The sequence below is a fragment of the Crinia signifera genome, chromosome 6 (genome assembly GCF_055691185.1).
Source record: "Crinia signifera chromosome 6, ASM5569118v1, whole genome shotgun sequence".
Lineage (NCBI taxonomy): Eukaryota > Metazoa > Chordata > Amphibia > Anura > Myobatrachidae > Crinia > Crinia signifera.
The window spans coordinates 137,918,014-137,944,066 of record NC_139222.1 but is presented as its reverse complement, the minus strand read 5'-3'; the positions used below and the strand labels follow the sequence as shown (position 1 = coordinate 137,944,066).

At 41.7% G+C, this 26,053-nt stretch overlaps 1 protein-coding gene across 2 annotated transcripts; it reads left to right on the top strand.

Annotated features, from left to right (window-relative positions):
• Positions 1–25,071, top strand: SLC35B1 (solute carrier family 35 member B1). 2 transcript variants are annotated; one of them, XM_083147348.1, is made up of 9 exons: positions 1–443; positions 3,348–3,451; positions 3,829–3,962; positions 6,778–6,808; positions 9,613–9,773; positions 12,428–12,554; positions 21,158–21,264; positions 21,365–21,518; positions 24,852–25,071. In XM_083147348.1, exons 1-9 carry the CDS (start codon positions 277–279, stop codon positions 24,902–24,904), a joined length of 1,038 nt encoding a protein of 345 aa, XP_083003474.1. In that variant the 5' UTR covers positions 1–276; the 3' UTR covers positions 24,905–25,071. The 2 variants fall into 2 exon arrangements, with proteins under 2 accessions (XP_083003474.1, XP_083003475.1); XM_083147349.1 differs by lacking the exon at positions 3,348–3,451 and having other exon boundaries at positions 279–443.
• Positions 25,072–26,053: the final 982 nt, after the last annotated feature.

The window sequence follows — 26,053 nt, the reverse complement described above, 5'->3', positions numbered from 1 at the left end:
CATGTGACCGTGGCGTCAGTGAGGGGCCTTCGCCCTCGCACACGCAGCGCAGCAGCAAGTAGCCGCATCCTGGAAGAGCAGCTTCCGTGGCCCGCAGTGAATGGATGACTTCTTGGATGACTCCTCCCAGCCATGAGCTTGGGGTCCTGTAGCCCGGGCTGACCCGGCAGTCACCTGTACCTACTAGCCAATTTGTCTTCTTGTTCCCTCTATCCCGGCAGTGCAGCGGACAGGCCCGATCAGGGTCTTTCTTGGGCCGCGTCACGCTTGGTGTGTATGAGGTCCCCGGCAGCAGAACGAGAGATACGGCTGGATGTGCCGGTGACAGGAGGAGGAGAGATGGCCACTGGAGGAGTACTGGGCCCCGGGGGGCTGCGGCTCCTGGTCTGCTTTTTGGGGGTCTTTGTATGTTACTTCTACTATGGAATCTTACAGGAAACTATGTGAGTACCCGCACTGCAGCCGCTCGGTGTAATATACTCCTCCTGCTCTAATGTGGGAACATGTCTACACCTAGACAGCTGCTGTACATCATTATACACCTTCCCTGTCACACAGCTAATATTTATACAGTCACCCTGGTGTACTCTCACTATATTGTTATACAGCTATAATATCATACCACTACCCTGTCAACATAGTTATATTTATTATTATAAACCTACACTGACACAGATAAATGTATTTATCATAATTATACCCCTACACTGCTATACTTTCACATATTTTATTATAGCTATACTCTCATGCAGCTATATTATACCAGTACACTGTCATACATTTACTTTATATTTATTTACATTTACACCATCAGTTTTATTACACCTACAATGTCAGTTATATTTATTATTATTATACACAGCTATTATTTATCCAGTCACACTGTATACTGTCACACTGTTATATTTATTATTGCTACTGTACTCTCACATAATTATATTTTATATAGCTACTGTATACTTTCATAAAGCTATAATATTATAGCATTACATTGTCATACAGCTAAGTTAATCATATTTGTGCCCTCCGGGGAAATGTATGGGGGAATTTGTTATGCAGCTGCACCCTCGCACAGCTTGTCATCCAGTCAACACCTGTTGTATTACATACCCTTTGAACTATATGCGCAGAACACACTGCATGGTATTGCATGTGGACAGATCTATTTAGGCACATATGAACTCACTAGGAATGCAACACACATTCTTTCTTACCTAACCATAGAAATATATGTACTTTACATATATGAACCATTTCCTAATGTTGTTGTGTTTTTTTTTTTTTGTTTTTTTTTTTTATAGCAGTGGGTGTGGTATAGAACAGTAGTCCGCCAGGCACACCAGCAGTCCAAGTGTTATGGCTATACAGGCTTAAGAAGGGGTAATTGCCAGTCTATTTTTAAGCGATCTGACTAGATCAGGGGTCCTCAAACTATTTCGCTCTGGGACCCCATCAGACCATAAAAAAATTGCGGGACCCCAGCAAATCACTACAGAAGGTCATATGTGTAGTAAGCAGACAGCACATACATGGCAGCATTGTGAAGGCACAGAAGTATGTGAGGAGTCTAAAATAACAGACAATTCAACAGATTTTTCAGACTCCTGGAATCACTGACTGAGTTTAGAAAAGTCATCAGCCTGATGGTCAGCAACATGGAGTCGTGACCACATGCTGAGAAGCTCCGGACACACAGTTTGAGAACCGTTGGACTAGATCAATCAGAAATTAAGCACATATCGCCCTGTGTGTACAGGCCATGGCGATGTGCTGTCACTATCGCCTGACTAGAGGAGAACACTGGTCTGCACAGATCACTCTTCACACATTGCGGGTGCATCGAACTGTGTGCAGCCATGTGGCTTGAGCGATCTGTGCTTAAGCACCTCGCTCAGCACGGGCTGAAGTCGCCCTGTGTGTACATGGCTTTAGGCATAGGTGACTTAATTTGTACCTCAGTCAGCTTGATTTATACCATTTGTGCATAAGCAGGGATAGCCCTAAATCCTGGACTGTTTGTGTGCCTTGACGTCTGAAGTGTCTAGATTGACATGCAACAGGTAGATGGTGAGTAAGGTCGACAGTCAAGAAGGCAACATCATGATGGTCGACACAAGTTTTTAAAAATAATTTGGGGTACCATTTTATTTGTTTTATCATGTATGACCACAATCAATACAAACCTGTACCTTTGCCATGCTTTGGAAAAGATAGCTCACTGCACTTGCCACAGGTTACTATTCCCAATTGTAATATAAAAAAAAGGGAATAAAGGAAGTGCGCTTTGATGCTGCCAAACTAGACCACAATTGAAAATATGTCACCTTACATATGCAATTAAACCGGCACCACGAAATGTCAAGGAATCACCGGGCGCTTCACTATTACAAATAATACTTAGGAGTCCTTATTGGGTAACCAAAAGAACCTTCTTTAAAGATCTTCTACATATATCTTTTGAGTACCCATTAAACAATAATAATAATAATAATAATAATAATAATAATTTATACAAGCTGAAGAACCTGGTGACTCCTTGACATTTTGTGGTACATATTCCCAATCATAGTCCACATGGATAGTAAATTAATGGAAAGTAGGGTTAAACCTGTTAACCTAATTCGTGTCATCCATAAGGTGTCACTGTCGATCTATCATGTGGATCCTAAGTGTGGCTTGTAGCGGTGATGGAACTACATGCTCCTGCATCACATAGTAGCTAAATCGGTACTTGTGTATTATCATGGCGCCCCCGATATTGATCGCGCAATGTTTTTTATCGCATTGCATGCCATACACCCGATGCATTGCGATGCGATTTTAGCCCCCTATTCGATTAAAAATTGTATAAGCACCCTCATGGGTGCTTACAATGTTAAATGTACCCCCAGGCAACCCCTCACTATAAACCTGAACCCAAAGCGTGGCGAGCGGTGGCGGTACGCGTCCTACGACCTTTTCATACCCCCACTATCCACGTCGGCGTGGAGTTGATTTTATAAAGTGTGGCGAGCCACCAAGCCCGAAGCGTGGTGAGCCCCGCGAGGGGACGCGTATACTGTGAAGTTAGGGTGCTTATACCATTTTTAATCGCATCCCATGGCATTGTATGCCATATACAATTTTAAAATTGTATGACATTGTACAACATCGCGCAATATCGCATCGCATACCATCTGGTATATGATGCGATGGGCGCTGTGATAATACACAAGTACCGCTAAATCTATAATTAGCTGATTATGCTGATGTATGTAAATTCACTATACCAAGAGGAAATAGCATAACGTGTCTCCCAACATTATTGAACATGCATTCTAGCAAGACTTTGGTTCTTTTTTTTGTAGAACACGAGGGACATATGGCGAGGGGGAAAACAAGGAGAAGTTTCGATATGCACTGTCATTGGTATTTGTTCAGTGTATCATTAATGCTGTATTTGCAAAGTTTTGTAAGTATCACCTAGCTGAGAGATAATCGCTTTAAGCGAAGATACTGTTTACATCACTGATCACCTCATGGTTTATAGAAAGAAAATATAGTCTCTACTTATTCAGTTACTTTTGTCTATTGTGGGGTATTCAATCTCTGCTGAAACATTCTGAAAGTTGAAAGAGATGTGGTTTGGCGAGTCCTTGACGGTATTGAATAGGTCCTTGATGATATTTCCGACTATCGTAACTATTGGCCAGGATTGAATACCCTCCTTTGATGATAGCTGCATGCATGATTAGTCCTAGCACATTACCCGTCTGGGTTACTTCATGTACTGGCATATTATGGGTCTAGCAGCATTTTGCTAAAAACTAACCGTTGTGTTTTTCACAGTGATCACTTTCTTTGATACGAAGGTTAAGGCAGACCGCACACAGAGCTGGCTCTATGCGGCATGCTCACTGTCCTACGTAGGAGCCATGGTGTCCAGCAATTCAGCACTCCAGTATGTCAACTACCCCACACAGGTGAGTCCTTCTATTAGATCATTAGGAAATTAGATCATGTTTAACTGACCGAAAACACCTCCAACAAAACTTGGTAGTAACTTTTTTCTTCCCTCTTTTTACTGGTACATGGTTGCTGAAGCGCTGTAACCTTAGATATGTATATAAGTAATTATAGGTAAAGTGTGTGTATACTTAATGATGATGGAGGAGCCATAATTAAAGTAGATAAAATAGGCGGTACAGTACGCATCCGTCCGGATGTCAGACCTGCGTTTCCGGCGGGAAACAGGGTTAAATGTGATAGATCGCATGTGAAAGGACCATATGCAATGCATCCGATGCAATCCTGCTGCCTGGGGAGGTCCCGGCACACACTACCCACACTAAACGTGCAGGAGTGCTAGGGAATTGCAGTTGCTTGTTTCGGTAGTACTTGAATTGTATAAGCCAGGCTATCCTTGGTGTATGCCCCTGACAACAGTGTAGCTTTAATAACAGGTGTTGAGAAGGTGTAATAAGTAATTTACTCCACAGTCCAGAAATTGGGAGTGAAAATCCTCAATCAAACAGGCTAATTGTAGGACATGTCTGTATGCGTATTCTGATCAGACCACGTATACTGTAACCAATGTTTCTTTGTTTTTCTAAGCCTTGTTGTAAAGATGCAAATATAAATACAAAATACAAAAAACAATCAAAAAGCTTCTCTTATATCCCTCACCTACAGTATGCACACCCCTGGAGAATGAAATCACTGACACCTCTGAAAAGAAAAGCTGGGTGCACAGCAAATGATGCAATGTCATCAGCGATGTCCTTTGAACTGCATGTATTGTTACAAACAATAAACATTAAACAATGTTACAAACTGTGTTGTACATTGGCCCCATCCAGCAGTATGCTGTCATTGATGATGTAGATTGGATTGAGCTGCATGTGCAGACAGATGGGGTCAGTAACTATATATTGCGTACATATTAGATGATATGCACAAAAATATTGTTAATGGTGGTAGTTCGTGAGCATATAGTTTATTTTGCCGTCTTAAGCTGGGTACACCCTAATAAATATGTCACAGATCCATATATCTACAGACTGATTGGGCAGCGTGTTCTCCATACACGCTGCACGATCAATCGAGACTGACATCACAAACGGGCAGGCGCATTTGCATGCGCGCACCCACTGAACAGTCAACCACTGAAGCGGCTGTTTGATTGGTTGGCAGATCGATACACCGATATACCTTTGGATATGACGGGCATCGGCTGCGGTGTAAAGCCAACGCAATACATCTGTGAATGACTCCGTACACATTGTTCGATGGTGCATCTATTTATCCCCCCCCCCCATTCAATTGAAAGGCCGATATATCGGCCAGTATGTACGCACCTTTAAATGTGTACCCAGCTAAAGACCACCCACTAAGAGATTGACAGACCTAAACAGAATCACAGAAGCGCGAAGCACTGTATAAAGAATGGCAAAGGAATTGGCATAGAAAGAGCAGTATAGAAAAGTCACCAATGAAAAAGACAACAAAGAAATTCAACATATACTAAACATAATATTGAAGTATTGCAGAATTAAAATGCTCTACTTATTTATCTATTTTATTATGTGGTACTTATAGGTATGAATTGGTTTTTGATTTTCTTTGTTTTTGTGGAGAATATTTTTTTGAAATACTTCCATATAATCTTGTATTATGTGTTATGTTGCCTTTCTTTGTGTATATACATTTTAATATCCACAGGCATTTATCGGTGCATACATAGATAACACGTTATCAGTGTGGGTGCATTTTAAGCAGAGCTGTGTAGCCACGCAGCAGTTAGAAACAATAAGGATATTACTCCCTAACAAGGTGAAAGAAACTGCGCTAAATACGTGCTATGACACTCTTAACTGTTTTTATATTAAATTTAATGAAATTTAAAAACAGTGCTGTGAATACAGAAAAAAAATGGGTGGTAAAGACAGCTGGTGTCCATACAGTACCCTATATTTATGTAAAATATTTACTAGAGTATGCAGGTGTCCCTTATTTTGCCTCATTCACTGGGTCCAATTGTGATCCACAGGGTTCCTTTTAAAGCGGATTCATGGAGGATACTTACCTCCTGCTCTTTGTAGCCTAAGCATATAATGAGGGTCAACTGGTGGAAATGTCCCCAAATTCTTAGGGCCATATTCAATGCGGCTGGTGAGGGGGTTAAACGGTGAGGATCGCATTTACCCCCGCGCCGGCCGCTCACCCTGTTCAATGTTCTGGGGAAATCCTCGCTGTCAGAGGATGGTGAAGATTGCCCCAAACAGCTAATGCAAGGGAGGCAGCTGCATTTAGCTGTGAGCCTCGCTGCTTTAGCGGCCGCTCTGCTACAAAAACCTAGTGAGGGGGAAACGGCATGTGCAGGGGAGGGGGTCCGTTGAATACTGAGCCTGCGAGCACTGCTTGCAAAAATCATTGAATACACCCCTTCGTAGTAGAGGCTGGTCCAGTCACTGGGAAATTAGATGGTACTCTGGAAACAAGTTCAGCTGCAATATCCACCAACGTGTTTCACTGCATATATGCACTCCTGGACGCAACCACTCCGCTCCTTCACCACTACAGTTAGAGAAGAGCGATGGTTGAAGAGTTCTTATTGGGTTCTTAGACCAGTTCTAAACTGGATTGAAAATATATTGAAAAGCTTGCCCTCTGTGTGTGTATTTCCAATGAAGATTAGTAGTAGTAGGTTTGGCGACGATGCTGTAAATGTAGAATGGTCACAGCCAAGCAAAGTCTTCTTTGTATTGTTTATTTGAATCTTGTGCTTTTATATTGTAGGTGTTGGGGAAATCCTGTAAACCCATCCCAGGTGAGAAAATCAGTCTATCTTCAATCTCTGGCACTTAACTACAATCTGAAAGCTATTGTTTTGTTCTCTGCTGAGCTGTGAGAAGCAGTGGGAAACTGCAGTTTCATGCAACCTAGGCCCCCATACATTATGCGATTTGGGCACGATTTCACCCGATTCGGATGAATCGGGCTGTGAAATCGGCCCAAATCGCACTTGCAGACACCCTGTCCGATCCGATGCGCGGTCCCGTGCGCATCGGATCGAGGTCGGACGGGCTGCACAGAAGATTTGCTAAATCTTCTGTGCAGCCCAGCCCCGGAGCGGTGCGGGGGATGACAGCGGGCGGGGGATGCCGGCTATAGAGAGCCGAGCAGGGGGAGGCTGCATAAGGAGACGGGCAGGAGGAGTGTGACAGCGGGAGCAGCGCGCCGGGCAGGGAGGATGACGCTGGCTGCCGGGCAGCGGCGGGAGCCGGGAGGAACACACTAATGGGCCCCATACATCAGCAATCACAATTTATGGATTTTCAGATATTGGGATATTTTGGCCAGATAAATGGATTTTCAGATCTATCCGACTTTGCCCACACATTACAGATTTTTTCAGTGATCGGCAGATTTTTCCATCTAAAGATTGCATCTTCATATCTGGAAATTGCCCCAATCGATTGTCATTTCAGCTGTTCATAATGTAAATAGATGAAGAAAACTAATTGGGAATGCCCACACATCTAAAAAAGATCTGCAGATAATACCAGATTATTAAACATGTTTAAAAACCTGATTAAGCAATCGATTGGCGATTGTGATTGGGATTGCCAAAAGGGGGAGCCCACACATCTAAAATTAATTGTGGCAATCATCTCCATATCTGAAAATTGTCACAATTAATTGCTGATGTATGGGGCCCTTAACTTGAAAAAAATAAAAAAAGCCCATACAGATGACTAGCAAGCCATTGATTGGCTGAGACCTCTCTCAGCCAATCAATGGCTTGCTAGTCATTCTGTATGGGCTTTTTTTTTTTCAAGTTATCTGTGTTCCTCCGGGCTCCCGCCACTGCCGGGCAGCCAGCGTCATCCTCCCTGCCCGGCGCGCTTCTCCCGCTGTCACCCTCCTCCTGCCCGGCTCCCTATGCAGCCTCCCCCTGCTCGGCTCTCTATTAGCTTATGTACTTAATGTATCTGTTAATGAAAATAGGTGCACAGCAGTTCTTGTTTGTATGTAGAATTGTTGGCATAGACAAATGTCTTGCGATAATGCTACATTGTCCATTAGATAGCTATTAACCCAGAGGTTTCCAAACTTTTACGAATCACGGCACCACAGAGTATCAGAATTCTTTCACGGCACCCCTAGGGCAAACGTTTCTCATTAATAAAAAAATTAATAAATAAAAAAATATTAAATTACATAAGTTTGTTTCTCATCATTGTGTCGGTTATGTGGTGGACAGGATTCATTTATGTTTGCCTATTACATTGGTCATAAATAATTTTCCATGGACATGGACCACCAATCCAGGGCACCCTGCAAGTTCCCCAAGGCAGCCCAGGGTGCCACGGCACACAGTTTAGGAACCACTGTATTAACCACTATATTGCTTGGCTGATTATGTTGTAGACCAATTAAGTTGTTGTTATATTTGACTTATTTTATTTTTTTAATGGGAATTAAAATCCAGCTTGTAATGCCAGCTTTTATCCACTTTTTAAAATACATACAATCTGATAGGACACATTGTACAATTTATAATTAAGAAATAGGTTTTCTGTGCATGGTACAATCCCAAATATCATGCTTGCATTGTTCTGTCTAAATGTACAATATTATCAGGTTGTTATTATGCACACATGGCCTGTTAGAAAAGCAAAACCTTGCTGCACAGAGTCAGTTGTAACCTGCAGAGAAAATTAAAATCGGGCTTGCTATATTGTTTCTGTGCAGGGTACATAATGGCTACATTATTTTTACACTGCAACTTAGATTTTAGTTTGCACACACCCCACCCAAATCTAAATTGCTCTGCACATGTTGCATTTTCTCCTCCTGTAGTGCAATGTGGTTTTTCTGCTTTAACCGTTCTTTTGAATGCATTCACAGCCATGCACACAGGGAAATCTATTTGGAATCATTCACCATTGAATTGATTCCCCCCCCTTGTTTGCAAGCACAGAGTAAGTCTAGACTTATTTGGCGCTCCAGAGGCCATGGGGAGAAGGCAGCTGCTGATGACATCGGTGGCACTCCCTCCAAACGGCCACAGGCTGTCAATCAGCCAGCGAAGGCTAGCCTTCACTGTCCATCTTTGTACGGACGGATCGTGTATGCACACGGTGTACCAAGTGCAGTCATCCGATAATTGATTGTGCTGCAAATTCGCAGCAGAGCAAGCGAGTCTGAATAGGGCCCAGTGCATGGTGCAGTTTAAATGAGAATTCCTCCTAAAATGTAACATTTTAGCTTTAAGTGTCCGTATTGATGTTTTAAAATAGATTAGATTGCATTATTTATTGTAGTCTCATCCTTTTGGTGCTGTAGTTTCCTGATATCTCTAGTTCCGAGTTTCTTATTTCGGTACTTATGTAATATCTGGGCTCCGGTTTTTCTTATGAGACTGCGTCCATGCATAGTTGGATAGTAGGGGTATGAAAAAATGGGGTGCATTTAACATGGGAGCCCAGATAATACATAAGTACCCTTATTTCTTTTCAGTTACATAGAGTCCTCTGGTTGTTGACCTTCTTTTATGCAAATTAAAAGTATACCTGTAAAAATGTATATGTCATAGGGATATTTTACTTTTTTCTTGTGTTTCCTCAGTTATGCTCCTTGGAGTTACCATCCTCCGGAAGAAATACCCACTGACCAAGTACCTTTGTGTACTGCTCATAGTGCTGGGAGTAGCTCTGTTTATGTACAAGCCCAAGAATTCCAGTCCCACCGAAGATGATCACTTATTTGGCTATGGAGAGCTATTGCTGGTACTGGTTTAATACAGACTTTATGGGTTTTGTGTTTTAGAGGTTGCTTGGAAATTTTTCCTTTTTCTAAATTGAAATTAAATCTAGTAATTGCATATTTTGGCTAATGCTTTTTCGAATATGTACAAGACCGGGAGGGTGATAGTTTTGCAGGTACTCTCGCCCACCCTGATCCCCACTGTGAGCTACGTTATTAAGGTATGCTACATAGAGAGGTATACGGTCGGTTGGTTGACCTAAAGATGGTGGACAGTCATTAGGTTGACACCACTAGATCGACATGGGTCTAGGTCGACACAAGCATTAGGTAAACAGTCAAAAGGTTGACATGGGTTTTTTTTTGAGCCGACATGTGCTGACAGGTGGTATTTTATGACCTACCATCCACTAGCACGTGGTGGGAGAATAACATACTGTGCCAAGCGCATAGAGGCACTGTGCCTGAAGCATCGACATTCGGGTCAAAAAACTGAAAAACCCCATGTCGATCTTTTGACTGGCCATCCTTTAGGTCAACCATGTGATCCAAACCCCATAGAGGTGGCATGCTACAGCCAGGATTACTCACTCTCTTTCACTGTGCCGATGTGGTGGACGGAGATTGGACAAAGCTCTTCTATGCTAATATAGTAATGCAGTCTATTGGTTACTGTGTGGGAGGTACATGCAAAGAGGTTTTTTGTTTTGGCACTAGCCTATATTTAAAAATGGTCTCCCTGGTTAGATATGCTACCTTGGTTTTGAATGTGATTACATTGGTGGCTAAAAGTCTCACATGCCCCCCTAAGGAACACTGCTATATATAATAGACTTAGAGATTCATGGGCAGGGGGCAAGGCATTGTTCTTTTTAGCTCAAGGCTTCTAGATCTCAGTATAAATTGCTTCACATTGTGCGCAGGATATGTGATATGTAAATAGTGAGGGCATCTGGGATTTCCCTAGTGAATCTTCTGGTTAAAGCCATCTCTATTTTACCCTGTCTGTAAGTGCTGATGGAGCCATTATACAGTATATGCATTGGTGTTGGTGTTGGCAAAAACCTAATCAGAATCCGCTTTATTGGCCAGGTATACTTGCATATAGTAGTAATTTGTTTTCAGTTTGCTGTGCAGCAGCCGGGTAGGTTACAAGTAAGCAGTAGGGGGAACACAAACAGGTAGATATATCAGGAGGCACAGTGTCCTATACATACACAGTGGGTTACAGTACAACTAGTCAGTTGTTCAAGAGTCAGCAGGTGGACCACCTGGGGAAAGAAACTTTTGAGGCTTCTGGTAGACCTGGCAGACACAGGTCTATAATCGTGCCAGGTAACGTCGGTCTTCTAAACCACACCCCTCTCTCTTGGGGTTCTGCTCATTCAGTCCCTGGTCCGCTACCTCTCGTACTCCATCCAACCCCCTGCTCCTATACTAATGCCATCCCACTTCCTCTTCTGCTGTGCTAGATCAGCTCCATCTTCCCCGCAGTGGGAATCGTGTGTTGGCAACTTTCACATAATTCATACTGAATAGGTGGGTAGACCCTCAGGAAATGATAAGAAAGATCTAATTAAACCATCTTGAATTTTGTTGGGTACACAAAGCAGTTAAATGTTACGCCTGAGTTAAACACATGGGGGGGATTAAATAAGTCACAGGACATACCGCAGGCTTTTAGCTCCTGGGTACACAGCCTTTAGCTATTCAATTACTTCCCACAATAAGCACTAAGCAAACGCTAGAAATCCTCTGGGTTTATTTTACTATGTGCAATATTTGCACGGGTCCATTTGCTTCTTACCATGTGTTGGCTGCAGGGATTTCCCCAGTCCCTATTTGTGTAAAAAGTGAAAATTGATTTGTATTTACCTGGTAATAGTGTATGAATAATCAAGTCAACAATGCACTGAAGCGGATGCAGCCCATGTACATTATAAACAGATGATCACTGTTTAGTACACCTATTTGTAGGTGTGTGGGAGTAGGACAATAAACAGGCTGCTTTCTGCTCATTAACATTAGGTCAAAAATGAAATGTCGGCAATCTGCTATTAGTGAGGACATTTGCAGTCAGAATTCCGGTTCCATTCCAATGCACATTTCATCTCATGAGGTTCTTCATTGATTTTATTGTCATTATTACATTTTCATTTAATTCCGATATGTCCTGCTGCACTGTAAAGGTGTAACTTTAAGCCAAATTATTACCAGTTTCAGCCAGTGGAGCTTACAATCTAATTTTCCTAATAGACACGTCTACATCTGGAACACTATTAGTTTACATTGTTTGGTAACCTAGCAGGTTTTCTGAAAGAATTACAACACAAATACAAACTCCACAAGGAGAGCGCCCTGGGTCCATAATTCCTGTGGGAACCATGTAACATCTGTGGGACCTTAAGTATGCATGGGCTTTATCCTCACTCACTGCATTTACCGTGATAGGCAATCTGTGGCACTAGCTCTTGAACAACTACACTTACCAGCATGCATTGTCACCGTTTTGCTATGGGGGATGAGAAAACTGGTAGGGCATGCTGCAGCAGCTGGAGGGCCAAATGTTGCCTATGTCCAATTTCTACATATTTTAAAAATATTTTTTCTTGTCTGCCATAAATTACATAGTTGTTCCCTGGGTTAACTGTTCTCTTGCCTGACTTCCCTCTCTCAGCTGCTCTCTCTCACCTTGGATGGGCTAACCGGAGTGTCTCAGGATCACATGCGAGCGCATTTTCAGACTGGTTCCAACCAAATGATGCTTCATATCAACCTCTGGTCCAGTTTATTCCTAGGAGCAGGTAACCGAGTTAATCACCAAATACACACACAGCATTTTTAAAAGAATTGGTTTTGCTTTGTATTCACATAAGCTGTAACCCATTTGGTGTTTTTGAAATGTTTGCTTTCATGTTTTAAACTGCTAGAAAAAACATCACTAAGTATATTCATAGTTACTGATGGCACTAAGCCTTTTGCTCCATGTCTGGGCTATCCGATTTAACTTGGTTACTTCACGTGACTCATGTTACTTTTTAGAAGTTTGAATGCACCACACACAAAATTAAGCTAAAATGTAACCTTTTTAAATCTGAAAATAACTGCAGTAGGTAGTCCTAATTCAGGGTTAGCCAACCCAGTCCTCAAGAGCTGCTAACAATTCATATTTTCTCAGACCACCAAGCTGGTGCACAAGTGTAGTCATTACTCACTGTAACGTTTTGAAGCATTCATTCCTAACATGCTACAGATCCGCAGGTGGCCTGGATACCGTGAACTGTTGGTACTGTAGCTCTCGAGTTTGTCATTTTTCCAAACCCAGCCTTTGACTTGTCAGTTAGGTGCTGATTGGATGATGATAAAGTACCAGCCTCTTTATCACTTCACCAGTCTTAATATATCTGCCCCATAATGCTTAGAAGCAGAAAACTTTTAGTAGTTACATTTTATAGTTTTTTTTTTTTTTGGACATTGAAATGGAGGTGACTAATATTTCTATTAAAACTGCTCTCCTAATTAATTTTTATATCTAATTTTTATGCTGTACACTTATAAGACCCTAAACTTATGATTGACACATGTACAAAAAACTGAATATTAACCAAACTTTAAAATTAATTTGACCAGTGACTCATTTTGCATACAAAAGTAACTCCCGCGTTACATTCTGTCTATAGTCAAAGGGCATTGATACAAATTACTTAAACCTATAGAATCCATATGAATAAATCCGTGTAGGCCTCTTTATCTTCATGATTTAGGGGGGTATTCAATCTTTGTCGTGCTCCCACAGCCATCTCCCGACGGGTGAGATGGCTGCAGGGCCCTATTTAATGCTGTCTTCCCCGACAGCATTGAACAGGGGTTCTCCACAGAACGAGCCCGACATCACAAGCTGTCGGGCTCGTTCTGCCGAGAAAAGCCGGAAATAGGCAAGCTCCTGGCCGGAGCTCGTCTATTTCCGTTCTCAACTCGCGGCCACGCCCCTTTTTTGCCGCTCGGCGACCGGGACATTGAATCCCGACCGCCGACCTCAAGTCGAGCAAAGCGAGAACGGGACAGGGCCTCTGACATTGAATACCCCCCCTTAATGTGAAGATAATGTTTTTCTAAAATATTTTATCTGGTGGTGATGACCATTTCCAGTTGCTGCCAGTTTGTTTTGTCGTGTCGTTCTGTGTCTTGTCTTTGAAGTCCTTGATCTGACCTTGGTAACTCTTTCCATCATATTCAACACAGAACCAGTCACCAACATTAATTACATCATCCAAAGTCCCTGTGACCGTTAGATTGAGTTCACCAGTAGAATTTAGCAAAAAAAAATAGTGAAATATTAGCGGTTATGTGTAAAGTCGTGTATTGTGTCCTATATTTTGACATGGCTTAGCTGACCACCCATCATTAGCAGTAAGTTGATGAGAGGAGTCATATTTAGGAATATTCATATTTTCCAATCACTTATTCTAGAATTTTAGAGCAAACCTGTTTATAAAAACAACTTAACGAGATTATTATTTTTTTGATCCACTTATATATTTACTTTGTTTTATAGATCATTTCAATGTTAACATTCTGTGGCATATGCCTACATATTGGGTTACTAATTGACAGTATGTAAATGTTGTTTCTCAGCAGCGCTGTGTATAATTTGGATGCAATCATTTGGTCTATAGCATTATGATAGACAGTCATTAGGTCGACATGGGTCTAGGTTGACATAGGACAATGTCAACATGGTTCTAGGTCGACATAGGAAAATGTCAACATGGTTCTAGGTCGACATGTCGTTAGTTCGATAGTCAAAAGGTCGACAGTCAAAAGATCGACATGGGGTTTTTCACAGTTTTTTTTTTTTTTTTTTTTTTTTGAGCCGACAAGCGGTATTTCATGCCCTACCATCCACTACGGCGTGGTGGGAGAATAAAATAGTGTGCCAAGATGCCCGATGTGGTACACTTTAAACTGTGTCCATGTCGACTGTATTGACATTCAGGTAAAAAAACTGAAAAACCCCATGTCGACCTTTTCACTGTCGACCTAGACCTTGTTAAACTAATGACCTTTCGCCCTAGACCCATGTCGACCTTTTCCCATGTCGAACCTAATGACTGTCTACCATCATGCTGTAGACCAAATGATCCCAACCCTTATAATTACTATACATTTCAGTTAGTGTTCTACTCAGGCTCTAATATTAGATGGCTAAATATGTTTTGTCAGAGCACAAATACGTTTTTAAAGTGGTTTAAATATCTGGTAGGGGTTGTTAGGTCGACAGTAAGGCGTAGACCACTATTGGTCGATACAAAAAAATGGTCTACATGGTCAAAAGGTCAACATAAGTTTTAAAAAAATGTCTGTCAACATGGGCACCGTATAAGTGTACCACGTCCCGTCACTTGGCTCGCTGCGCTCGTAGTCTCCCTCCACGTCCACTGGAATGGTAATGTATGAACAAGGCCCTTTAAAAAAAAATAAAAAAAATCAACTCTGCTGCATTGAATTTTTTTTTTCCCCACAAAAAATATTTTGCTAAATTGCACTGATCACTTTTGATTTGCGACATTTTATACATCTGTGTTCAAAGAAGTCTGAATCTGAATGCAGAGTGCTGTGATGCATCAGCCACAGCTTTTTCTCATGCTAATTTTCATTGTGCTTCATGTTCGACTTCATCAAGACTCTGCAGGTTACAGATGTCTTAGCTGTACATAGCGACAGGTTTTAAAACTAAATTCTGTGTAATTAGTCATAGCCAAGGATCTATCGTACACTCTGGTGTTTTGGTCCACCTCTGTAATATGAATAAGATACAACTACATCGCATCATTGCATATTGAGGCTAGGTGTGCGAGGACACCTCTGTTTAACGATCATGCTAGTAAAGGTGGGTACACGCCTACAGATTTGTCTGTCCAATTTATATGGTGAGAACAAAAATCTGCTGTATGGGAGCATATCGGAATCAACACTTGGTCCCAAACACTGGAAAACAGACTGGTTATTAAAACACATTGATTTTAATAAATTTAGCTGGTTTCCAGCATTTGCTCCCATACATTACCAGATTTTTCTTCCCACCAGACAGATTGGACAAATAAATCTATAGGTGTGTAACCATCTTAAGACTGCCCATAGAGCTCATGCCATTTCATTCCCAATATCATATAATCCTGTTCCAAAGCTTTCGTGTCAATGTAATTGAGATATCGAAATGCCTATTTAACATTATTGAGGGATGCATTGTGATTGGGGTTTTTTTTGTCACAAAATAAGACCAAATTCATTTATTCCAACTATTTCATGTCTCCATTGTATTTGTGACTCATTGGTAATGTCACTTGTACAGTTATCACTGATAATTTGAGTTTTTGTTTGTTTATGTTTTCGAAAAAGCTCACGTATTGAAGGCATTTTATGGCCTTGAGCAACTAGTAGATATCTTTTAAATGTATTCCTTATTTTATGTGTTTTAAGAATTTTAGTGGTCTTTGTTATATATCTATATATCTATCTATCTATCCAAAGATATTTACTTTGCAAAAAAAAATATTGCCTAAAAACTTACTGGGGACATTTGTACCAGCACTACTGGGGACATGATATGTAACTGGCACTATATGTGTGTAAGACAATGATTGCTTGGCATTCAAATTCAGTTTCCTGAGAGAGTACACACATTTTGTTTCATATTTTGAAACCTTGTTTATGGAACAAATAAAATGTGTGTGCATTTCATGTGGCTGATATGTGTTTATACAGCATAAATGCAAGATACTTTAAAATACATCATTGAAATATTCAAATATTCCGAAATACGGAATAATCCGTTATCCAAAATTCTCCTGGTCCTGAGCATTTTGGAAGGGATACTTCACCTGTACCATTGACAGACCATCATCATTATACCTATAGTAAATTGCCTATTCCAGTGCATAAAGGTGTATCCAAATAATTATGTTCATGACATAATTTATAGATCATTATTTATATGGGGCTTTTATAACGCTGTGCTGTTTATATATGGCTAGAGGTACTGAAACATTTTATCTATTGTAATAAATGTCTGTCCTCTTTAGAAGATTTGTTCCGCTCCATTGTTTTTAGTTTTAAATATAACTGTGGTGTGGTATTTCTTAATATACAACAACCTGTAGGTGTGGTATAATGCTAGGAGATTGGTCATTCTTTCAGTCCTGGCCATGTCACCAAACCAGCAAGAAGATTGTGAGTCCATTCTCAGCATGAGTAGAGGTGCTGTTTATCCCAATGTCATGCAGCTCAATGCTGTTACTTCTACATATATTATGAATGGCTTCTGTCTAATATTAGAGAAATCTGACGTTCACAGTAAACTGTTAGAGGGTTCTTATATTCCTGCACGATTATAATTTTCCGTTGTCTAGGCCACAGCTATAGGCTGTTGTAGACATATTTAGCCAGAAGGTGGCAGCGCTATACTCCTTTGTACGTGATGTATATAGTGTGTGTGTGTATATGTTGACTCTTGCAGCTATTGCCCACTTGCTGGCAGGACAGACGAATAATTTATCAAGACTCTGCAGGTTACAGATGTCTTAGCTGTACATAGCTACAGTTGTGCCTATCAATTCATACTGATACACCGTGCACTTCTGCAATCTCCATTTACCCTCTTTCAATGTTCTGCTTTCCAAACCCCGCACCCTGCCTTTTAAATATGGCGTAGGGATCTCTGATGGAAAGGAGATATATGATGCCTCTTGCCACAGTAACATTAGTGAAGCACAACTCTGATCAGTTACAGTTCTTACCATCACACATTAATCACCCGCCTAGGCCGCACCCATTGGATATCATCTCCAGTCCCCCACTGAGCATAATTGGCGATCCATCTTTGTCGGTGTGTTATTACCCAGTTTCATCACGGTTTCCAATTGTAAAGTGCAACGGAATATGCTGCGCTATATAATAAACTGTAAATAAAGGCTGTCTGATTGGTGACATCTGAGTACTGAATGGCATGTAATAAGAGCATTGTAGAGTGCCCATGAAAGTCCCTAAACTGAATGGACTCCTAACTATTGATTTATACATTTCTGGGAATGGCAGATTTCATACATCCACACGTATCAAAATCTTCAAAGCTAGATGGCTATGATTTAGGCCCACCATACACTGTGATTTGGGCCCAATTTCGCTTGATTCCAGTGCATCTGGCCAAGAAATCACATGTGTATGACATCCGTTCCGATTAGGGAGGCCAATTCTGGGGCATTTTTTCAATTCCGGGATTCGGGATTGAAAAATGCTCAATCCCGGGATTCCCGGGATCCCGGGATTGGCCTCCATGTTTAAAAAAAAAAAACTACGTCCCTCCTCCCCAAACTGGCCGACCCGCACATCAACACGGCAGACTAATCCCCACTATCCCTCCTGCCCTGCACTGCGCTGTCACTTACATGATGGTGGTGACAGGCAGTAGCAGGACCATCTCCAGCGGGCATGCAGCTCAGCTTGTCTTGTGCTGTTCAGCCGGCAGGCGGCTGGGAGCTCCTCAGCGGGCGGCTAGGTGCTGCTCAGCGGGCGGGCGGCTGGGAGCTCCTCAGCGGGCGGCTAGGTGCTGCTCAGCGGGCGGCTAGGTGCTGCTCAGCAGGCGGGCGCCTGGGAGCTCCTCAGCGGGCCGGCGGGCGGCCAGGCGAACAAGTTCAGAACAGTGTGCTACTGTGCTGTAGCGGCATGACGGCGGCCGGGCTGTGCAGCGTGATGTGATGTCAGGGGTCACGCTGCGTAGCCCGGCCACCGTCATGCCGCTACAGCACAGACACTGTTCCAAACAGCCGCCTGCTGTTTTCTGTACAAACAGGTACTAATCCCGCAATCCCGGGATTGGAAGGCTCAATCCCGGGATTCAAATCCCGCCGTTTTTAGGCCAAAATCCCGGGATCCCGCCGATCCTGATCCCGGGATTGGCCTTCCTAGTTCCGATGCGTGGTACCATGCACATCGAAGGTCAGACAGGCTGCACATAACTTACATGTGCAGCGTGTCGGCAGCACCTCGCGGGTGCTTTGTAGCACATCCAATGTGGTCCGCATGGCTGGTACACATCTATCTTTAGAACAGGGAAACGCCCATTCCGAAGAGGCGCTCTCCCACTCTACATCCCCGGCGAGCAGAAAACCAAAGAATGATTGGCTAAGAGAGCTCTCTGACAAACTGCAGCCCCCATTCAATTAATTAGAGGTTTTTTATTATTATTTCCTGTCCATCCTGAAACCAGGTATGGTAACAAATGTCTTGTTGACCTCTTCAGGTGCCATCCACTATCAGATATGGCCGCTCTTTATCCGATTCCAAACTTCCAATCCAAGGCACATTCCCGTGCTCCTCAGATAAGTGTTGCAGATCGTCAAGGCTGCCATGAAAATTTTGCAAAAGGACCGCAATATGGTGTATTTTATGTGATCCTGCTACCTGGGAGTTGCTATTGCATTCAATACCTCGTACTAGTGGATGGCGGCCTTCGCTGGAGAACACTGGCGCTGACAGATCGCTCGGCACACAACGCTGGCACATTGCTGTGTGCTAAGCGATCTTGCTGAAGCTTTCTGTGTGATCTAGCATCACTCAGAACCCTTCAGCATCTGCCCAGCATTAGTATGCTGGGAGAGAACAAAGAGAGTAGGTTAGAGAGATTAGTTTGGAGGCACGAGGAGGAGGATGACTGTCAAACAAGATGTTGAAATCACGCATGATGAGTTTTAAAGGGTTAAGGCCCCCATACACTATGCCAGTGGTTCCCAACCCTGGTCCTCGAGTACCCCCAACAGTACACATTTTCCAGGTCTCCACACTGAATCACAAGTCACATAATTAGCTCCACCTGTGGATCTTTTAAAATGTGTCTGAATAATGAGTGCACCTGCTGGGTGACCTGGAAAATGTGTACTGTTGGGGGTACTTGAGGACCAGGGTCGGGGGTGGTTACAGCGACCACTGTTAATGAATTTAAATCAAAACTGGATGCATTTTTGGCAACTAAGGGAATCCTATAGATATGACTTAAGTCAGTAGTTACAAGTTAGATAGGTTGAACTCGATGGACTAACGTATTTTTTCAGCCTTAATTACTATGTTAGTGTTTCAGAAAACAAGTGTGTAGTCCTATATTTGAGGGGACATTAAAGTGTCTAATGATGTTTAAGTGTGTATATAACTCCCATCTGCTAGTTCATAAATCTCTTTGCCATTAATATAATATGCAACATACATGTTATACATTATTTTAGACCTGTTTTCTGCTATGTAGAGAAAGTAACCTTAAAAATAACATGTCTTATCTGGCCATCTGTTAGTATGTAAAAATATTTCAATACATTATTAGTCATTGGGTGGAGAGTTCTGGGGGATACAGCAATTTGTCTTGCCCTATTTTACTGGTCTGGGGGACACCGGGTTGGTTGTAGTTGATTTGTAAGTTACAATTGGTAATCTACCCTAAATCAGAGATGGGGAACTCCAGAACTCGTTGGCCCTCCAGAACTACACATTCCAGCATGTCCTGCTACAGTTTTGCTATTTGGCTATGCTAAAATTGTTGCCAGTTATTCTGGGATGTTTAGTTCAACAGCTGGAGGGCCAAATGTTCCCCATCCCTGGTTAAGGGTTCCTTTTGAATTTGTACTAAAGACCATGGGTTGCAGAAGATAGAATCTACATTTTTATTTTATTTTTTTAAGTTCTACTAGTGGTGCCAGCTCCTGCTGACACCTCATGGTCCATTGTCCACCAGCCGACAATGTGGATAGTACAAAAAGTTTTCCTTATCTGAAGCTGCAAACTAAAACCCGTATTCACTTCTATTGAGAATGGTTACATTTTCAGTTGACTGGCAAAAGTCCTAAATTTGGTTTGAAAAGTGTATCCTGCACAAAGAGTAGAGCGCAATCATGGGCAAACACTTATAGATGTATCTAAGTAATCCTATTATTACGCCCCCCAAAAAGCAAACTTTTGTCTGATTTTGGGGACTTTGTTTTGCTTGCGGAGTACATATTCGCCAATATGTGTATTCAGCAATGTTGGGGGTGGGGGAATGCATTCTGCAGCATGGCTCTCGCTAGTGATATCCCCTGTCCTGCATGTACAAATGATGGAAGACCTTGTTAATGACCCACTGGACTGCGCATCATTAACAAAAGTGGTAACTATCTTTTTATCGTTCATATTCTTTGTTTTATTTTATCATATAATGCATATGCACCTTTAGGCAGGTGAAACAAAATCCATTAAGTGGTGACTTGCGTTGGCTTTTCAGGGCTAATAGGATAGCCCCAGCCAAATCCATCAGCAATACGTGTCTTTTTAATAATCTTCAAATAAAATTGAAACCGTAATAAGAATAATATATTTAAATCCATAGGCATTGTGTTCACTGGAGAACTGTGGGAGTTCCTGAGTTTCACAGAACGTTACCCAAGTATCATCTACAACATCCTGCTCTTTAGCCTGACTAGCGCCCTGGGGCAGGTAAATATATATAAATCTCTACTTTACATGTCTGTGCATGTGGTATTTTTGTTTTAATATTCTTTGAAATGTTACTGATGAGTTATTATTTTTTCACCAGACTTTCATTTTCATGACTGTGGTATATTTTGGTCCTTTGACCTGTTCGATCATCACAACCACCCGGAAGTTCTTTACAATCTTAGCCTCGGTACTGCTCTTCTCCAATCCAATTAGTAACTTACAATGGGTTGGGACCTTGCTGGTGTTTCTAGGTAAGTGCCAAAGGATGGGCAGATGGTCTTGCAGTTTCATTTACCATCATGCTATCTTATTTTTTGTTACACAGTAAACCTTTTCTTGACTGCCATAGTTTCTGTAGTTCTGTTTGCCTTTCTTTGGAACATTTTGCAAGGCATTTTTATCAAGTAGCAATTTATGCCCCTTTCCCACTGCAGCTAAAAACGGTAAATTGCAGATTTTCAGCGCAATTTACTGTTTTAAGGCTGCAGTGGGAAAGTGCCAGAGTTGAAATACCGTTTAAAGCTAAGTGGTATTTCAACCCGTTTTTAAAGCAGAGTCCTACACGTTAAAATAAAGTTTAAGAGGCAGTGGGAATGCCTCTTAAACGTTATTTAGCCTCCAGGCAATCCCAGTGCCTGATGAGACCTAGTAGTTCTCACTTTGTGCATGTGTAATGAGTGCACGTGCATAATAAAGAGCTGCTTATTACATATGCGCATATGTAATGAGTGGCTCATTAGTATGCACGTGCACTCATTACATATGCGCAAAGTGAGAACTACAAGTTCTCATCGGGCACTGGGACTGCCTGTACCCTGCATGGACCTCCGCTGCCCTGCATCCCCCGTGCAGGTAAGTACAAGGGGAGGGGAGGTGGGGGCACAGGGCAGGTATGGGGGGTTAGGCACTCTTTACACTTGGGGGGGGGGGGGGGGATTAGGCACTCTTTACACTGGGGGGGGGGGGGGTTAGGCACTCTACATTTTACACGGTTCACTGCAATGAGAATGGTCCTTAAATGGTATTTAAAACGGTAATCTGCTGCAGTGGGAATGCTAATACCGTTTTAAGATTACCAGTACTTTAAACTGGTCTGCAGTGGGAAAGCAACATTACTGTGGACTAGCTGCAGTACATGGCTTTGTTTGGATAGATAGGTAAAAATGTGTCCAGTCAGTGTTTCAAAATAAATGGATAAAAATAAAGTTCAGGCACTAGAGTCCCTTTATTCTTAATGAGGATTAGTTGTATACACAAGACAGATTTCCCCCAATAAGATTTGAAAAAAACATGGTAGATAATTCAGAGATCTTAGTTGTGTATGTATTTGCAACAACATGGTTAAGCCTCCAGGCCAATGTGAAGGCTTCTCTGATGCTACAGTACCCACTCTTGGCCATATTATTGTCTACCGTAAGACCACATGATTATAGAAAATACAACAATATTTCTAAACTGAGAGTCCGTTTACCAGAGGTCACCTTTTGATCTTCTAAATGGGCACCAAAGGACATCTTTGCTCTCCAAATACAGGTCCAGCCTGTCTAGACTGAAGGATAAAATAAATGCTGCTTAATCAAATTAGTAATACCCTTCAGGTGCTGATAGGTAGGGTTTTTCCTAAACCAGGCATGTCCAAACTATGGCCCTCCAGTTGTTGTAAAACTACACATCCCATCATGCCTTACCACAGTTTTGCTATTAGGGAATGCTAAAACTATGGCAAGGCACGCTGGGATGTTTGCTTTCAAAACAGCTGGAGGGACACAGTTTGGACAAAGATAAACAAAACTAATTTTCTGCAGCGATCCTAAGGGAATTAACAATAAGATTTAAAAAACGACATACTACACTGTAATATATCTTTCAGATCTCTTATTTCAGCACCTAAGATTCCATTTTATGCTTCAGAGTAGTGAGTATTAGTTATTTGAGACTAGGTGTAATAAACCAATGTGTTTTATGTGCAAACAGCAACTTTCAAATCCATATGATTCTAATTCATGCTCATCCATATATGATGCAGAAGGCTGGGAGTGTACAACCACACAAGGGGTGTGCATATTTCTTAGCTTGACCACATACCCGAGTGATTCCTGTTCTTAAATTGATAAGAAATAGTTCTACGTGAGATGAAGGGTGAAACACATCGAGTATGAGGAAAGAATAGTCCTGTTCATGTTCTTTGATAATTGATCCAGTCATCTTTAATGAGGACTGATGTCCTGTTCTGTAACTTTTGTAGTAATTTTGAAACTTTGTAAATGTTGTTCAGAAATGTGTATGACTGTCAGTAAGGCAGGGGTGGGCTGCTGCTGGTGAGGTAGGGGTGAGCTTTTCTGGGAGTAGTGTCTCTGTGAATGATGCTAGAGTTTACAATTGTGGTGTGCTACAGCTGTGACTTTGTGATGGGGCTCTGGTGTAGCTGGAGTAAGTTCAGGAGTGTTATTGTTGGGGGGGGGGATATGCATGCTCATGTGATTTGGTAGGTTTATGTTTGTGGGATTTCTGTTATAACACAAGCTGTAATTAAGATATAAGAATCCATATGGTTTTTAGAGTACCATGATCTATTACGCTGCAGTCTTCTTTTTTTTTTTATTGTGTGTGTGTGTGTGTGTGTCTAATTATACGTTCTATCGCGAGAGAGACTATTTATTTTATCTATTTGGGAAAAGAGGGTAGCACCACTATACTTGTAAAACTCATAAAAACCCCTTTTCACATAACAGCTTTGAGCCAGGTAAGGGCTAGGTTGTCATCTTGCAGTTCAATAACATGGCATTTAAAACCAGGTAGCAACCTTGGTTGAACACGTGTAACACTATGGTCCCAGGGCAGTGTGAATGGGTAAATTGACCCAGGTCTCATTAAAACTCCTTGTAGAGCTGGCTACCCGGTTCTTAGAGATTGTCCTCACCAAGCACCAGCAGAGGAGTTAACACTGCACTAACCCGGGGATAATCCAGGACGGAGCTGCAGTGTAAACACACAACATTGTATTCCAGTCCTTAGTCAGACCTGGGGTTTTGGTCTGAAAGGAGTAAAATAAACTAGGAGTTGGCAATCTGTGTACAGCAATCATTTGTTCTGTATTGCTGGGATTCTATTTTGATTATGTATTAAAAATTGCAAGATGTTTTATGTAGTCATTGGCCTAAGTTGTGAAACACCAGTTAAGATTGCATAGGTTCTTTTTTATCATTAGCTGGCCAATAGGGGGGAGAGAAATTTTACAACTCCTGCCAAACTACATCTCTCAATGTGATCTGCCCTTCATAATGTTGGAGGTTGTAGTTCAGAAGATGTAGACACGCTACTGCTGGCTAAGGCTGGAAGCAGTCTATAGTATTACCACGATTGTGCCATCTAAGTCTGCTGTGAGACTGACCATGTGCCCACATCATTGACTTGTTGCTAAGTGATATGAGGAGGTGGGGTTAGGAATTTGTTGCCAGCTGCACTTGGCAGGCACCCTTATATAATGAGCCATAAACATATACTCATAGTATATGACAGTAGAGCTCACACGCTGTGCCCACTCTCTTCCTGCCATACTCACTGCACTGTTCTGTTTTCCACAGGTCTAGGACTTGATGCCAAATTTGGTAAAGGATCCAAAAAGACATCCCACTGATACCCTTTTCCTGGAGCCTTCAAATGACGTTTTCAGACCTCACTTACATGGTTTATTATTTTTTTTATAAATTAGCAATGTGTCATTTTGACTTATTTTATCGATGACGGAAGGGATGCAAATTTTAAGTGGAGAATGTGGGAGCATTAAAAGAAAAATAAGATTGAGCGTGTCTCTTCGCCTTTACTTCCAGGTTTAACTGTTTTGGAGCAGAATTAAATGGTCACACTTACCTTGAAATAGCACATTGTATGTCTAGGATCAGCTCTATTTTTCTGCAATCGTTCCCTCTGCCTTTCCATGAAAGAGCTGATGAATATTACAATACGGGGAGCCTGAGCACACTGCTTGGCTCTGTGTTGTACCATTTGCATAACTGCAGCTTCAAAGTTGGAAAATCCTGCCCTCCACAGACTTCTCCCACCATACATGAAAGCGGAGAGGAGCAGCTGCTTACAGCTTCCCATCTGGTGCTAGCAGCAACCCCCCATCTGCATCCCAAAACAAGCCCCTGGATCTTATTAATACCCTCGACTGGCAAACCCAAACTGTGGACCAGTCTGGATTCTGCCAATTGGCTGAAAAAAAAAAAATTTAGCGAAAACAACAGAATAACAAGACTGATCTATTTATTATGAAGTTCTACAAGAGACTTTTTTTTTTTTTTTTTTTTTTTATTAATATAAATTGAGCAATAATTTATATAGGAATCCCAGGTTATTTCTTGATTTTAACTATAGAGTTAAAACTATACACCTTATAAGTAAGTGTGGCAGATTATGTTTAGGAAATGAATAAGCATCCTTCATGCACCAGATTTATCTGCCCCTAGTATGTATCCTGCATTTAATCCATGTCCACAAAATGGCTGCCTCCACTACTACATGACCGGTGCTCCATAGGCTGTTACAGTGACGCCAATATGCTATAATAGGTACTGCATTCCATCAAATGCATATTGTTTACAGATTTGTGAATATTTTGTCACAGTACTGAGAATAACCATTTTATGATATATAATGTTCTTTTAAAAATATAAATAAATGTGTATAATTTATTTTTTCTATGTAACGCCAGTGGTTCTTTAGAGCTTTACATAGCTAACAAGGGTACACTGCCAATGCATAATAATGCAAGGAATAAATAGAA